The sequence below is a fragment of the Heterodontus francisci genome, chromosome 30 (assembly GCF_036365525.1).
Source record: "Heterodontus francisci isolate sHetFra1 chromosome 30, sHetFra1.hap1, whole genome shotgun sequence".
Classification (NCBI taxonomy): Eukaryota; Metazoa; Chordata; class Chondrichthyes; order Heterodontiformes; family Heterodontidae; genus Heterodontus; species Heterodontus francisci.
In genome coordinates, this window is record NC_090400.1 from 28,681,543 (window position 1) to 28,699,500 (window position 17,958).

General features: G+C 42.7%; 1 protein-coding gene across 3 annotated transcripts in view; it reads left to right on the forward strand.

Moving 5' to 3' along the window:
* caln1 (calneuron 1) overlaps positions 1-17,958 on the forward strand; it is a 330,421-nt gene that overhangs the window by 26,065 nt on the left and 286,398 nt on the right. For all 3 annotated transcript variants that reach the window (XM_068009959.1, XM_068009960.1, XM_068009958.1), the window contains exon 3: positions 11,982-12,125. In XM_068009959.1, coding sequence (XP_067866060.1) covers positions 11,982-12,125 — 144 coding nt within the window. The remainder of the gene's footprint in view (positions 1-11,981; positions 12,126-17,958) is intronic.

The window sequence follows — 17,958 nt, forward strand, 5'->3', positions numbered from 1 at the left end:
CTACCCCTTGCAACCTCGGTCATTTAAAAACCCGCAGGAGGGCTGGGTTATAATTAGGGTTTATGATTCTCGGAAGATGGTTAAAGGACTGAAAAGATAGTGTTAATAGTAATGTTCTTTTGACTGAAGGTACATAAACATATTTGCCCTGCGGTCAGTGTTGTAACCATTACTCTGCTCAATTTGTGTATAAGATCTGGACTTGTACAATGTTGAAATGTACAGATGAGAGAAAAAGAGGAAACGTGGTTATATTTATAATAGAAGTTTAACCTATCTGCTCGATGGGAAAAACAATGAAAGGCCTAGGTCTATAAATTGAACGGTGCTTTGTAAATAAGTTTTATATTTGCAGCTCTTTCCTTTCTCATATTTTTCACTAACCATGCATGTTAATTAATTTACTTGTCTTTCTGAGAGGTTTTCAATCAATTTTATGGATTCTGTTCTTGGAAAAGGCTGTTCTACTTGTCCAGATGATATGTGACTGATAACGGTGATATTGTCAATGAAAATTAGGAAGTGGCAGACATGCTGAATAATTACTTGCATCAGTATTTACAGTAGAGTAAGAGCTCAGTATGCCTGATATCCCAAGGAAATTAATATAGAATCAGGGACTCACCAAAATTAACACAAGAAAAATAATAGTAACGAAGAAAGTAATGGTAGGAAAGACTGTCAGATCCCCAGGACCAGATGGCTTCCATCTGAGTGTTTTAAAGGAAGTAGGTGAAAACATTGCAGATAAATCATCCAATATGGTTCTCGATTCAGGAACTCTTCCATTAGATTGGAAAATTGCACATGTCACTCCCCTATTTAAAAAGGTGACAGAGGGAAACCAGGCAATTATTGACCAGTTAGCCTAACATCTGTTGCCAGGAAATTAATAGAGTCATTAATTAAGGATAGGGTGATTGAACACACTAAAAGTTTTTAGCTGATCAGAGAGAGCCGACATGGACTTGTAAAGGGTCGGTCATGTCTGAGAAATCTGTTTGAATTTTTTGCACAGGTGACTGAAGTAGTGGACAGTGAAATGTCTCTGGATGTTACTTATATGGACTTCTGGAAGGCTTTTGATAAAGTCTACCATAAGAGACTATTAGCTAAAGTTCAAGCTCATGGAATTGAATGCAAATTATTGACCTGCTTAGGAAATTGGTTGAATGTAGGAGATAGAGAATAGGGATAATGGGCAGGTATTCTAATTGGCAGGTTGTGACTGTTGATTGTATATTCATTGTGTTTAATCATAGGAAGATGGTGGACATTAACTGATGATTCACTTGTGCGCCTATAAATAGGCACAGACTAAAACTCTGGATTAGGAGGTGCATGCTTGTAATGTATAACTCTGTAAATAAATGGTTATAAAAGTGTATAAAGATTGGCTGCAGCTCTATCTTTCACCAGTTGCTTTCTGAAGTATAACAATGACTATCGATGTGCTGCAAGAATCTGTATTGGGGTGTCAACTATTCACCGCATTTATTAATCACTTGGATTCGTGACTTTCTATCCCATCATCTAACTTTACCAATGACACAAAAATGGGGGCAAATAGTATTGATGGAAGCATAAAAATAAAAAGAGATATTAATAGATTAAGTTGATGGGCAGAACTGTGGCAAATGGATTTCAATGTGAGGGCATCCATTTTGGACCTTAAAAGGACAGGACAAAGTAGTTTCTAATGGTAAAAAGCTAGAAACAGTGGAGGTCCATAGAGACTTGGGGTTCAGGTACATAAATCAGTAAAATTTCATTAACAGGTATAGAAAATAATCAAATAGGTTAATGGAATGCTGGCCTTTATATCTAGAGGATTAGAATACAAGAGGGTAGAAATTATGTTACAGCTACACAAAGCCCTAGTTAAACCACATCTGGGGTACTGTAAGCAGTCTGGGCACCATACATTAGAAAGGATACATTGGCTTGGAGGAAGTGCAGCATAGATTTACCAGAATGATACCTAGACTGCAAGGCTTAAATTACGAGGAGAGATTACACAAATTAGGGTGGTATTCCTTGGAATTTGGAAGTCTAAAGGCTGGTTTGATTGAAATTTTCAAGATATTAAGCGAACAGATAGTGTAGATAGAGAGAAACTATTTTCTCTGGCTGGGGAGTCCAGGACTCGGGGAGGGGGGGGTGGGGATTGGTGGCTCATCGTCTAAATATTAGAGCCAGACCTTTCAGGAGTAAAATTAGGAAAGACTTCTATAAGCAAAGGATTGTAGAAGTTTGGAACTCTCTTCTGCAAATGGCAATTGATGCTAGATCAATTGCTAATTTTAAATCTGAGATTGATTGATACGATTTTTGGCAACCAGAGGTATTAAGGGATATGGGGCAAAGGCAGGTATATTGAGCTGAATTTTAAAGCCCCTCTGCCATTGGGAATTTTGGTGGGGGGCAATGAAGATTGGCGCAGTGTAGGCCCGCCACCAATCCCGACGGTGACAGGCCCCATGCTGATCTTGGCGGCAGCGAGGCCTTGTGGCAGCTACCCCGCCGCTCGCCGACGGGACCCCCATCTCAATATATAAACTAATTTACATACCTGATTTAATGAGGGTCCCACCGCCTCCTTAATTGCTGTACTGATCATCATTTTGGTGGCCGACCATGCCACGCCTTCGAATCCCCATTCGGTGAAACGTGGCGCGACATCTTTGGTGAGGGGGAGGAGGATTGTTTCTCTGTGTAGCGGGGGTGGGGTGGGGTGACATCGCTACGGATTGGTCAGAGGGGGTGATGAGAAGGGGTAAAGTGCAAAGGCAGGGAGGGTGAAAGATCAAATTCTTAATGAATAAATTCCAGGGAGGAAAAAGGCAGGAATGTTTAGAAATGCCATTGGGAGTATGGGAAAATGAATTTAATGGTATTTTAATTCTGTTTTTTGGTAATTGAACTGACTTAGCCTTTTAATTTTTAAATCTACATTGAAGGGCTGTAAGCCCTTTAAAAATGGTGCTGGCGCATTGGCGCTGGATGCTGTTTCCGGCGATGGCCCGCCCACCCCCTCCATGTTATCGCGGGGCGGGCGCCACGGCCATGCAAATTAGCCGCCATGTTTGAAATAGCGGCTCCATAACATGGTGCCCGCGTGCACGGGCCACATTTTTTTTACGCCCGCCGCCTACTTCAGCGGCGGACTCTTAAAATGCAGCCCATGGTTTTAGGTTGTGGATCAGTGAACAATTCTTGTATCACCAATATTCTCAAAGCATAGACTGAAATTCCACTCATCATGAGGTTGTTCCATACTTAATGCTTCATTAAAAATATTTAAATTATGTTTTTGGTTCTCACATTGTCATCTCAGTTAACTGGTGTTATCCTGTGTACCTTAAAGACTTGGGTTGAACAGTTCTAGAAACTGACAGAATAAACAGCTCGAGAAATTGACAGAATACCCCTTTTGCTGCTGGTTCCTTAGAGGTGCTGAAAGAGGTGTAAATAAAAACGGATCCATTGAGGGGATCAAGTGCCTTCCAAAACTAAAGTAATGTGAAATGTGAGATTATGTTCATTTTAGTTATGTTAAAAAGCAGAGAATCTTGTTGCTTTATTGGGTGAACTATGAGACGAATATGAGTATTCTGTATGTACTTCTGTCCAGCCAGTGAGAAGTGTGGGTAGTGCTGTCTGTACACCTACCATATCAGAATCAGTAGGCAGCACAAATATACATTACCTGGTCCAACACTAGTGGCCGTCTGGAGTGTGCGTATGTCTTGGGTATGATCAGATGTCTAGGCCCATCTTGCTCTTATAATTAATTGATTCATCAATCAATCCAGAAATTCTTCTTAAATTATTTAATTTGAATAAGCCAAGACAAGATAGAACACAGTAGATTTAAAAATAACAAAGGAAAATGTATTGTATTATTGATGGCTAGATCTGTAGATATTACATCTGTACTATTAATCCCAGAGAAGATCTTTAATGTTGCATTGACAACTGGGAAGCAATCTCATGGATGACAGCAAAGGAAATATAAAGTCTGCTTCAAAGTGACTCAAAGAATGCAAAATAGAGGTGGGAACAGATTGCTGAAGATAAGAAAAAATGGCGAGAAGCCATCCATGAAGGCAGCTCCTACCATGAGATCCATTGCTTGCTGATGCTGAAAGTAAATGTCAGCCGAGGAAGCGTCACCTGAATAGTGAAGTATTGCAGCCCGGTGTGTCCATGATGCACATTCACTGTGGAGGCTCAAACTGAACAAAAATCAGTTATCAAAAAATTAAGTGCAGATAATGAGATTATATTTTGTCTGTCTTCAATGTTTATTCATCCATCGACAAACAACAGTTAGTACTGTCAAGCCAGTCTGAGGCTGTTGACCTTATCTGTTATGTGGCTACAGAACAAAAAGGGTCCAAGTTCACTACTTATCCTATCTACACCACCAAGTTTGGTGCTGGAAGGAATCTGGCAACTTCAATAATTTGCCCTTAATTTGACTGTGAAATTCATGCAGTGATCCCCTCTGGACATTGGTGAAACCAACTACACAATATTCAGATTCAAATAGCTTTGAACCTCCTTTCATCTTAAAGTAGTTTCTAGAAAGACCCCGGTAACATTTTCAGCTGGAGGCTAAGGACAGGGTCTGATTATTCAGTAATGTATTTCTCACGCACTCATTCCCTCATTAGCATTTATTCAGCAATGAAAGAAATTGCAGACAGTAAAATTTACAGCTCTGATCTCCCTGCTGATTCAGGGCAGTGCGAACAGGAACAATCTACATTGCTGGTAGACTTGACAGCATTTTAGTGTCAGGACCAAAAGTGCCTGTAGTAAAACCAAGATTTAGATCACTGGAGCACACTGCAGCTGAAGAATGAGATTCCAGTTTGTAAATTAGACAGGCCGAGCTTCATAGTAATTTCATGTTATATTCAAAGTTAGCTTTTTGAGTCCATCTGTTTCATTAATACCACACTTGGGCCTAAATATTTGAATACAATCCAAGGGTGAGGAACCTGCCACCAGCGAATTTTGGATCCCGGGGATGCCAAATGGATGGTGAATCTTAGCCAACACACAAATTTAAATCTTTAAATACCCAGTCTTCTGGAATTTATCATTTTTATTTTATATTGGAGAAAAATTCATCTTACCTCCTGAGATTGGTGCTGAATCCTTCAGTCTATACATCTCTAGATATCTAATTCATATTTTCTGCAAAGACATTCAGTTAATAACTCAATTTAACATACGTAAGGACTGATTTGTCATCCGCTATGCCAGTTGCGCAGGTGCACAACAAGGGGATTGGAAAATCGGGCAAATAGACATTGAGCATGTTTGGTTTCCAATTCATTGCGACTGGCTACATTCTGTGCACTACAGTGTGTGCAAACTGCTTGTGCCAGGCATTTAAAGCTCCAGAATGCATGCAAGAATACTTAAATGAATAATTGTCTTAATTTAGATCTGTGCGGGATCACTGAGTGACAGCAGGAAAGAATCGCGTAGATTTTCCCAGACCTGTACTGCTGTCAATTCTGTTTTAGAATTATGAGGCATAATATGGGCATCTTGGTGTCTAAAATGGCAGGGTGGCATGCAGGTGCACATTCTGTGTTGAAAGTGCACCACCCGCCATATTGGCAAAGGCTCGTTCATAGGCGTCCAGGGCTTGCACCTGAAACAGGTGTTGACCCATTGCATATGCAAATAGGGGGCCTAACGCATATTTCAGGCTTACTTGGCAAAATTCATTTGTGACTGAGTGCAGAATGCACCGCCAGTATTCTCAGGCAACTGTCAGTCATCCAATGGTCCTTAAAGGTCAGTTGTAATCTTTATACTTACCACATTAATTTCATGGGCAGTTGCCGAACACTGCATCCCCCCCCCCCCCCCCCCCCACGCATCCCTCCCCCCGCAACACCCCCCTTCTCAACTCCCGCCTTCAATCCCGCTCCCCACAGATTTGCTTTCTCCCACACAGCCCAGATTCTGCTTACCATCTTGGCTGGCGCTGGATGCTCTTCCTACTTTCTGCAACCTGTGACTTGTCTCTGGGGCAGTGATAATAAACATATGAGACTAGTGGATAAAGTCCCGGTGGTCCTATCACCCACCCCAATGGTGTTTTCAGCAGCAGGATTACATCTTGATTTGGGAGTGATCCAATTTCTAGTCTTATGATTTCAATGGGTAGAAAGTCATAGGCAATGTGCACACCATTTTCTGATATGTGCTGTTGGGGACAATATTCAAAATCTGTTGGAATGAGTTTTTTTGCCAGGAGAAAACGAATGAGTGATTTTCACATAACCTGGAGCTGGAGGTGATTGCAATTTTGTAACTGTGCTGATGTCTACATAGAAACATAGAAAAATAGGGGCAGGAGTAGGCCATTCGGCCCTTCGAGCCTGCACCACCATTCAATACGATCATGGCTGATCATCCAAACTCAGTACCCTGTTCCCGCTTTCTCCCTGTATCCCTTTAGCCCTAAGAACTATATCTAACTCTTTCTTAAATATATTTAATGATTTGGCCTCAACTGCTTTCTGTGGTAGAGAATTCCACAGGTTCACCACTCTCTGGGTGAAGAAATCCCTCCTCATCTCAGTCCTTAATGGCTTACCCTTTATCCTTAGACTGTGACCCCTGGTCCTGGACTCCCCCGCCATCAGGAACATCCTTCCCGCATCTAGTCTGTCCAGTCCTGTTAGAATTTTGTAGGTTTCTATGAGATCCCCTCTCATTCTTCTAAACTCTAGCGAATACAAGCCTAATTGACCCAATCTCTCTTCATACGTCAGTCCTGCCATCCCAGGAATCAGTCTGGTGAATTTTTGCTGCACTCTCTCCATAGCAAGAACATCCATCCTCAGATAAGGAAACCAAAACTGCACACAGTACTCCAGATGTGGTCTCACCAAGGCCTTGTATAATTGCAGCAAAACATCCTTGCTCCTGTACTCGAATTCTCTCGCTATGAAGGCCAACATACCATTTGCCTTCTTAACTGCCTGCATGTTTACTTTCAGCGACTGGTGCACAAGGACACCCAGGTCTCACTGCACCTCCCCTTTCCCAATCTATCGCCGTTCAGATAATAATCTGCCTTTCTGTTTTTGCCACCAAAATGGATAACCTCACGTTTATCCACATTATACTGCATCTGCCATGTATTTTCCCACTCACTCAACCTGTCCAAATCATGCTGGAGCTTCTCTGAATCCTTCTCACAGCTCACACTCCCACCCAACTTTGTGCCATCTGCAAACTTGGATATATTACATTTAATTCCCTCATCTATATCATTAATATATATTGTGAATAATTTATGTAAGGCTGTGTGACGATGGTCTTGATGTTTTCAAATGAAATAGGTTAACTGTCAAATGAACAACTAGATTTTGCTGACGTCCTGTTTGAATTGAAGGAGTAGTTAAGCAAGCCAAATGAATTCCTCAGTAAGTTTTCAGGTAAGGTCTTCAGGTGTAAAGTAAGTTTTTGTTAGAGAGACTTCTGGAGCTGTGAGGCTGACTGAGAGTACTACATAGTATGTGCAGCACAGAAACAGGCCATTTGGTCCAACACATCCATGCAGGTGTTTGTGCTCCACACACGACTCCTCCCATCCGTCACTAAAAACAACAACTTGCATTTATATATCATCTTTAATATAGTAAGACATCCCAAGGTGCGTCACTGGAATGTTGTCAAACTAAATTTGACACCGAGCCATATGAGACATTAGGACCGGTGACCAAAAACTTGGTCAAAGAGGTAGGTCTTAAGGAGTGTCTTAAAGGAGGAAAGAGAGGTAGAGCGGCGAGAGGTTTAGGGAAGGAATTCCAGAGCTTAGAGCCTTGACAGCTGAAGGCATGGCCGCCAATGGTGGAGCGATTAAAATCGGTGATGCTCAAGAGGCTAGAATTGGAGGAATGCAGTGTTCTTGGAGGGTTGTAGAGCTGGAGGAGATTACAGAAATGGGCAAGGCCAAGGAGAGATTTGAAAACAAGGATGAGAATTTTAAAACCTTATAACCCTATCAGCATTATCTATTAGTTTCTCCCTCATGTGTTTATCTGGCTTCCCCTTAAATGCATCCCAGAACTAACAGGTACGGGAAGCAGCAGCCACATTCGTGAATGAAGGAATAATGCACTTTGATGTCAACAATCGCATTCTCTGCCTTTACATCTTCATTTGTACCTGCTGTACTCAAAGCCAAATGTCAGTTTCTGAAAGAGATCACAGTATTTAAAGAGTTGATAGGGTAACTATGGGGAAACTATTACCTCTGGTGAGGGAATCAGAACAATTAGACTTAAAATTAGACTTAGGTCATTTACACATGGATTCAGGAAGCACTTAACACAAAGTGTATTAGAAATCTGGAACTCTCCCCTGGAAAAGCTGTTGAAGCTAAATTAATCAAAAATTTCAAAATTGAGATTGATGGATTTCTGTTAGGCAAGGGATATGGAATCAAGGTAATATGTTGATTAGAATGCGTGAGGTGGCACGTGATACATTTCTATAGGGAAAAGTGTTAAAAGAAAAAGGTAACTGGATGAGCAGTAAAGAGATAGAATTGAGCGTTGCTGAAGAAATCAAATACAGTAGTAGAAAATACTTCCATATTATAACAAGAGGGCTAGCAAAGTGGAATTGAGATTCCTTAAAGATGCAAATAGGATTGAACAAAAAAAGGTTAAAGTATTGAATTGCTATTGCCTGGAAATATTCACGAGAGAAAATATTTTATTGACATCCCTCTCTTCATGGGATGATCTACAATTAACTTGCTATCGCTAACAGAGATGTTATCCATTTTGGTGGCAAAAACAGAAAGGCAGATTATTATTCAAGGCTCAAAACTAATAAATCCTCAGGGAGAGATACTCAATAGTGCTCAATGAAGCTAGGTAGAAGATCTATGAAGTGCTGGCAATACATCATGAGGGAGTCAGTGGGCATGATAATGAGCTCTTGGTGTAGTAGGGCTGGGACTGCTGCTTATCCAAGGCTATGATCCCCGTGTCCAAATTTCATTTTTTTTCTGGGTGCTGCCAGCAGAATGAGTTACATTTGATGGTTTTCATTTTAAAATTGAGTTTGCACCTGTTTTCAATTCTCTTTGAAGCCATGACCTGCAACTGTGGAGACAGAGAGGAGTTTAGTTGTTAATGAGGCAGATATTGAAAAACCCCTGTGAAGTTATAGATCATCAGGGGTACACGAGGTGATAAATTTACAGATCCCATATTCAAACCCTTAATGGCTGTTAATGCTGCATTTCCCATGAAAATTGACCCCTGTGTCTTACCTTCCTGCGTCTTGAGAGTATCTTCACTGACTCTGACATTTTGGTACTTTTTGACATCATGCCGAAGATGATGAGGAAGTGGTACTGATAGTTTTATTCGGCCAAAAGCAAAATAATGCAGATGCTGGAAATCTGAAATAAAAACAGAAAATGCTGAGTATGTGGAGAGAGAAACAGAGTTAACGCTTCCGATAGATAACCTTTCATCATATTGCTTGAGCATTTGGTTAGCCTTAGGGTTCTCAACTCTGGTAGGACTGATTCCTGGAGGTTACATGACCTTAAATGCATCCCAGAATATTGGAGGGTGAGAAACATTGCACCCAGTTTTGAGAAAGAGGATCTGGATAAAGGTCACTTAGTTTTAACTGCAGTGTGGATAAGCATTGAGAGGCCCACCTTGCACTCCTTGTCTGCCTGATTTTGGGCATATCTGAGGTAGATGGGTCAGAACGTGAGAGAGTGATCTGCTCTTTTTCCAGAACTAATGGGTTCCAGAACCAGCAGCCACATTTGTGAATGAAGGAATAATGCACTTTGATGTCATGAGTTACATTTTCTGCCATTACGTCTTCATTAATATTTGCTGTACTAAATGCCAAATGTCAGCTTCTGAAATAGATCAGCCCCAACAGCCCCGCCCCATCCTCTTGTCATTGGTCACCTGATACATCCATCATTGTAGCACATCACCTTCCCACACTAAATGTAAAGTGAACAGACCCTATCACCCGATTGGATGATTCTTAACTGTTAGTCAAACTGTCTTTACCTCTATCTCTAATATTTTCCTAACTAATAAACAAAAGTATTCAAAGAAAATGAAGAGAAAAGCACAATTTAATAAATATCTTCCTGATTCTTCTCCAGAAATACGCACAGCAGTGTCCTTGAGGTTATTCTTCAATTCCTGTGGACTGCAATGCTGGAGATTTTCCAACCCGACCACATGGGTCCCTGTGGCCAGTGTTTGGGTGGAACATTTTGGTTATATGGCTCAATAAGTGGGGTGATTTTTCCATTCCATTTCAGCCTGTCAGCTGCCAGAAACTCCATAATCTGGGTGGGTGGACGGGGTAGTGGGGGTTGAGGGGTGGGGTGGGGGTGGGGAAATGTGTTGTCCGCAACCTGGAGAACTCCTTAATCAGGAGGTCAATCCCAAAATAATTTCCAAGATTAAAAAAAAATTCCGCCTTTGTGGATCGGAGCCATTTCTCTGTCCTTGACTCCTATGATAGGGCTCACGTTGCTTCTCTGGAAGCTAGGTTGCCTCACTGCATTAAGCATACCAGCCTCCAGACCAATGCCAAGTCCTATATGGGCTGGGGAGTTAGGAACTCTCCACATAGGGAATCCCCCACCCACCATGTTTGGGCAAAGGCCCCATCTCCTACAAGGCCAAGTGGGAAATCCTAGTTTACGTCAGAACCTGTCCTGTCTGAGTTCCACAAGACAATGGAAGTCCAATTCAACAGCTGACCAAATTTGGCCTATATGGAGAATATTTCAAGTCGGGGGACACTCCAGATTGATGCTGTCTGCAACTGATGTCTACAGACAACTTACCATTCCCAGCAGAGGTCACACTGGATGGGAATCACAATGTGAAACTGGCTGTTTTTTCTCCTCCCTCGCTCAGGTCAATAACAGTGCTTCCACTGAGATTAGTGAGACCAGGAAATGAAGCTGGGGCTTTCTGTCCGTGCTGCCTAAGATCTGTTTTACTCATTTATTGATAAAGATGGAATAAGCTGGTCTGTTGTATTTTTCAGAGTTTATTTTTTGTCATGACTGACAGTAATTTTGTTTAATGAAGTCATAAATTATTTTAATGGCGACCTCCTGGGAAAAATCCTGTGTGCGCGATAATGAAATCATAAAGCCATCTATCAAGAAATAGTTTAGAATTTTGTTAAGTATAAGTGCACAGAGGAAAGCTTCCTCACTCTGTTGGATTACAAGTTCCATAAGCAGATCAGGGGTTAATTTTAATCTAACTCATTCAGCGAAAAGCAAAGCACAGTAGAGGCCTGCTCAGGTCGGGGGAAAAAAGAACCCGACCCGAACCCAACCGAACCACAGTGGATCCGGGCCCGACCCGGCCCGAGTCCCTCCGATTTTGCCCCAGGCCCGACCTGACCCGAGCCCGATCCGACTATCCCTTTACTTACCTTCTGACTGGGAAGCTCCACGAAGCTGCAGCGCATGCGTGATGACGTCATAGAGAAGTCACTCGCTCACTGTGCAGACTCAATTTCGTCCCGGACTCCCAGCTCAGGTAAGTTTTAAAAAAAAATTTCAATACTTACCAGCAGAGTACTTACCGTGTGTGTCCGGCCCAACCCGACCTGACTCGGCCTGGACTTGGCCCGACCCGAACCGACCCGACCCGAACCCGACACAAGTCCTCGGGTCCCTTTGGGTTCGGGTCGGGTAGCAGGCCTCTAAAGCACAGGTGATCTGGTCATTATGGTGTGTGGCACCTGGCTGTGCGCTACCTCTTTCCTACATTACAACAGTGACTTCACTTCAAAAGTATTTTATTGGCTGAAAAACCCTTTGGGTCATCCTGAGGTTGTGAAAGACACTATATAAATGCAAGTACGTTCTTTCTTTACCAGATTGGAACTGTTATTTTTTTCACATATATTAACAGAAATAAGAGAAGCCTTTCGAGTTTTGGATCGTGATGGCAATGGATTCATTTCAAAGCAAGAGCTGGGCATGGCCATGAGGTCCCTGGGTTACATGCCCAGTGAGGTGGAACTTGCAATCATCATGCAGCGACTCGATATGGATGGTGAGAACACATTTATCATGTTGCTGTGTGTGTGCAGTGTGATTAATGTTCCTGATTTTTAAACCATGGTCCTTAAATATTTATTTAGAGGTTATTTAATTGCACGTTACTGGAATACTAAAGACCAATTGACCGAATAATATCCATCTGACTTTAGCTGTGTTTGATAGAGGATTATATCTTTTATGATGGAGGGAGTGCAGATGTAATAGATTGCTACCTGGACTCCAAGGGTTAAATTACAAAGCAAGATTACACAAACTAGGGTTTATTTCAAGATATTAAAGGGAGCTGAGAGGGTAGATAGAGAGAAACTATTACTGCTGGTTGGGGACTCTAGTACTAGGGGGCATAGCCTAAAAATTAGGGCCAGACCTTTCAGGAGTGAAGGTCGGATTCCCTTCTACACTCAAAGGTAGTGAAAGCTTGAAACTTTCTTCCACAAATGGCAATTGATGCTAGATCAATTGTTAATTTTTAATCTGAGCTTTCTACATTTTTGTTAATCAAAGGAGTATATATGTTATATGGAGTTCGGTTGTAGATCAGCGATGATCTTACTGAATGGTGGAACAAGCTTGTAGGGCTAAATGGCCTCCTCTTGTTCTTAAGCCACCTTGACAATAAAGGGAATTTAAATAAGCTTTCTGACAGCCCCCTCTGATGCTGGCATTTCCTTGGGAATTGCTGTTGCTGCATGGAGCTAAGGGATGAAGAGTTTTACAGACATGACCAGAGATGGGTGCTTCTGTAGTGATGGAGGGCTGAATAGACATATGTCTACCCAAAGAGCTTGGTGCAGAGACAATGTCAGTTACCTGGACATGTCTGAGGATCATTAGCAGCAATATTGCAGAGCTGGAAGTAGGCAGCCTTTGTGATGGCGAGGATATGGTGTCAGAAACTCCGCTCAGGATCAAAAAGGATGCCAAGATAGCGAACCATCTAGTTCCACAGTGGCCGGAGGCGGGAGGTGGAATAGGTGGGGAGAGCATGGAGGTGTGGCGGGAGTACTGATGATAGTGTCTAATATTTAACTGGAGGAAATTGTAACTCATCCAAGACTGGGTGACGATAAACACACTGACAACAAAGGGGCAGTGGAGGAGGTCAAGGGGTGATGGAAAGGTGAAGCTGGGTGTTGATAGCGCAAGTGTGGAAGGTGATCCCGGTTGTTGGATGATGGTGACAAGAGGCAGCATGCAGATGAGGGAAAAGGAGGGAGCTAAGAATAGATCATGGTGGGGGGGGGGGGGGGTCTCCAGAGGTAGTGGTGCAGGGGTGGGAAGAGAAGCCATTGCTTGAGATGGTCTGGCTACAATTGGATGGGTAAGAATGGAACCTGGTGAGAGCATTCCTACTGAGCTGGACAACAGAGGAGAAGGGTTGGAGTAGAATGGTGCAATTAACTGTGTCAAATGACAGGTCTAGAGGATAAGGAGGAATAGTGCACCATGATCACAGTCACAGAGGATATCATATGTGATTTTTCTAAGTTGCCATTTCAGTGCTGTAACGGAGCAGAAACCTGATTGGAGAGGTTCAAACATGGAGTTGTGGGAAAACTGGGCATAGTTGTGGGTGGTAACAGTACGTTCAAGGACTTTGAAGGGGAAAGGAAAGGATGAAAAGGTTGGAGATGGGATGGTAGGTTGCAAGGGCAGAACTGATGACCTTGGGTTTTATGAGAAGAGTGAAGGTGGTATTGAAAGGGGGAGGAAGCCATTTGTACAGCTGTAACTAGCATGGGGACCAGAAAAGGACATTATGTGGTCAGCAGTTCAGGCAGAGAGCCGGGGGAGGATGGAAAAGATGGTCTCAGAGAAGGAATAAGAGGAGATAGGAGAGGTACTGGGGAAAGACGCAGTTTCAGGGTGAGGGCCAAAGGAAACCTTACAAGAGTTTTGGCTTGGCAAAAATTGGGAAGAGAGGTGCAGCAGAGACAGCTGAATGGACGGTCTCAATCTTGGTGGCATACAAGTCCAGACAGTACCATGGGAATGTTCTCCTGGTCATATTGCACTGGATAGCCACATATTAGGCCAAGATCCAGACATGCAGAGACCTGGCCTTACTTTGGGTCCTTGATGGATCCTTCAGCCTCCCAAAACAAGGCCAGTGGCTTAGGTGGTGGCAGGGCTGAGAATGGCAAGGACGTCCTTACAAAAGGGAACAGTGTGACCTTTTTTTCTTTCCAGAGGAGAGAACTGCCACAGTTAACCTGGATTCAGTGACCAACACTACAGTTTGCAGCTAGAGATAGCCTTTGGCAGGCAGGAGCTCCTGTTGCACACCTGATGGTGTAATTGTCTGGTACTGACATGCAAAGGAGAGAACCTCCCTTTGGTCCTGGACAGTCTGCCAGGGTCAGTGGTGGAGGTTCTCAATTCAAAGCATCTTGACACTAATGTAAGGATGCAAATTCCACAGGTTTTTCAGCATCTACTTAGGACAGCATACTCGGTTGAAATCTTTTTTTTGCTATCTCAAATAGCTAATAGCTCCAGCGTTGGCTGCTGATGCTGAAGAAAGTTCTGTTTGGAATCTTCTCCAACAGACAATGTAAGAAGACGCATCTTCCCCCATAAGATACAGAGATGTTCTGCCATCTGCTGGCACCCACCTCTACTAGAAGCATGGCATTGTAAGTCAGTCACCATGGCATTCAACTTCCATAAGACTTTGAGGCGAGAAATGCACATAGGCTAGTTGGCTATCTTTCATTGTATTAAGCAGGTGATGGATGCATTGCTTGCATAAGCAGCACAGCTCATCCTTCCTATTGGGCCTAGCACATTAACATGAGAGGGTAGTCAACTTTCACCGAATGGTGGGATTTCTCTGGATGTCCGGTGCATTAGATCATATCCACATCACTAGTCATTATTTGAGACATTTTTGAACTAGAGAAGATTTCATTCACTCAATGACCAGCTGACGTGTGATCCAATCCACTTTGTTTTACATGTCAATGCCCACTATTCAGACAGCTGGCATGGTGCTTTAATTATGTGCCAGTTAAACCTACCTGCACCGTTTGCTGGTAAGAGATCAGGGATCAGGTTTACCCTCTGCAGCACTGGCTCACAATCCAGTTGATTTCCTGACCATCTCAGCTCAACTTTAATACAACGAGCATGGTGCTATTTAGCAGACTATAGGTATTCTGAAGGCCTGCTTCAGGTGGTTTGAGTGATCTGGGGATGTGCTGTAGTGCAGTGCAGCCAAGGTCCCTCTGATGATCATTGTTTGCTGAATGCTGTAATTTTGCACTTTGATAAAGATTCTACATTGAGGCACTGGAGATGGAAGGAGATGAAGAAGGGTAGCTGGGTGAACAGGTATCCATGGCCAAGCTTCAGCCAAGGTCACTGAGTAGAATCTGTGACAAGGTGCCTGACATCCCTCCTCCAGCACAGAAGTGAGCTCCTAATAGAGGTGACAAATAGCATTTGGGAGCCCATTGACATTGAAATGAAGTTGACCGGGAAAATAGAGCAGTGGCGCAATGGTGGGAGGAAATGCAGTCCTGACAGTCAATCTACCACGGACTAAAATTCATGTCTGAGCAGCTATGCTGCCAAGCCTTTATGTTATTTAATTAATGGTTTATGTTTACTGTTGGAAATAAATTTGTGCAATAGTGCCATAAGCTTTGTTGTAAAGGTTACTGTAAACTAAATTATTGTACTGGCTGTCAAGGTGATTGCATTTTATTATATTTCAGCCTTTGCACTTTACCCAAATTTGCCTTAACAAATATTTGGGGTTGAGAGTCTATTAGGGGTTGGACATTTCTTGAGCAATGTTTCAGTCTTTTGTAAAATTGTATTCAGTTCAAAGAATTAGACACTAGATCATCAAATATACTAAAGTGCTTTATTTTAACACGGGCTGTTGTTACGAAAGTTCTTCAGTTGAATTTCTGGTTGATTACAGTATATGCATGAAGCAGGCTTCCAGAACCCAAAAGGAAATGGAGATTGAGATCTGAAATATTTATCATTTTGTATATTAAAGTTGTTTGTTATGCAGCAAAATTCTGACAAATGTGGGACAAGTAATTTAGTACAGTGCCCTGTTGCTGTGGCTGTAACTGATTTGTCACAATTATGTATGTACCTAGCGGGAGTATATATTTGATGGCTGTAGGTCAGAAGAATACTGCAACACAAAAAAGTAATTTACTTGGAAATATAATTATTTTATGTACCTATAACAATATGGCAGAATGGAACTGATGGAGTATTTTGAAGCGCAGTAGGTTGGGTTTCTGGTGGGTGGGATCGTACACATTGAACAAGGGTGCAGATGTGGCTGGATCCACGCCTGGCTTGTCTGACATTTTAGGCTGACCCGATGTCTTCCTACATAACATGCAAGAATGTAATTGGAGTGCTGACTTTGATGCAGATGCACGGTAATGCCCTCTCTTGAAATTTCCTGATTTTCACACCAGGGATACACTACATTCAGTCCCCTCAGAATGAAAAGGCCATTAAAATCAGCAGGGTTCTGGTCTTTCAGAAACTTATTACTTAAAAGCTGAACAGCTATTTTCGTTGATTGTTGCAACCTAAACGCAATGAATGTGAATTGTATTAAGTGCTCCTTTCTGAGAAGAGGATGGTAGAAGGGATGAAAGGCAGGTTCACTTGCATCAAAGGCAGACTTCTCACATCCATACTTGTACAGCCGTGTTTACAGACCTAGACACCCATACCTGTATGTCTGAGGACAATTGCCTGCACAGTCTGCATTTCATTGAGTAGCAGTGACTGAGTTGCGTTATCTGCTGGAATTTGAACTGCAGCCAACATTGACCAGTGCATAGATGCATCAAGCAGATCATTGATAAGTGCAAATACCATGTCAGTCTCTTCATAGAAAGATAATGCCAGAACACGAGGCACTGCAATTTCTCCACATCTCTGGAATTTCCAAAATACAGAGCATTATTGAGAGCACTCATGCAGTCATTTTGGCACACAATGATTTGGTAATCATGAACCACAGGAGATTTCATTCCATCATTATGCAGTGATTAGCAATGTAGAATAATGGAGGTAACTGCCTGTTTCTCAGGTAGTAATGCTCTGTGCCTCGAGCTGGTCTCTTTGGAGGCTGAATCTACCCTCTGGCCCTAGCTTATGATGCCCTTGCAACAGCAGGTGAACCAAAACCTGACAATGCCTAGGCACACATCAGGATCATTATTGAGCGTATTGTCGGCCAGTTGAAACAGCAATCCAAATGCCTGGGCATATTGGGGGTGTATTGCATTACAGTCCCACCAAGTTCTCCAGGGTCATCATTGTCTGCTGCATGCTGCAGAACTTAGGCATCCAGAGAGGCCTAAGCATGGACTAGGTGGAGCAGGAGATCCCACTCACTCACCACAGCCGTGACACAGCAGGTGCCAATGACCTGGAAGATATTACTGTTAAAAAAAAATGTTTCAGACAGGATGACTTGTATACCAGCTCCCATGGACAAGACTTTCATGTAATTGCCTGACTGCCCAATTTACTAATCGTCTTGTCACTGAGGTATGCCAGTGCTTCTGGGCGCTCACTCAGTATGTCCACTGATCTGGCTGCAAAGACACCTACTGGAAAGCTGTGAAGTTTGTGAAGCTGTGTGTAACGGCTATCATAATCTGATTTCCCAGCAGATCAGAGTCACACAAGAGAACGTACAGAAATGTAGAGCCCAAGGGCACTGCATCAGCAATGTGAGTGTTCATGAGAGAGATTCCCATGTGAAAATAATCTCTCAGTGGCAGAAGCCGGTGCAGTTGCCATGCATTTCCAGAGCGAACTGCAGTTCCGAT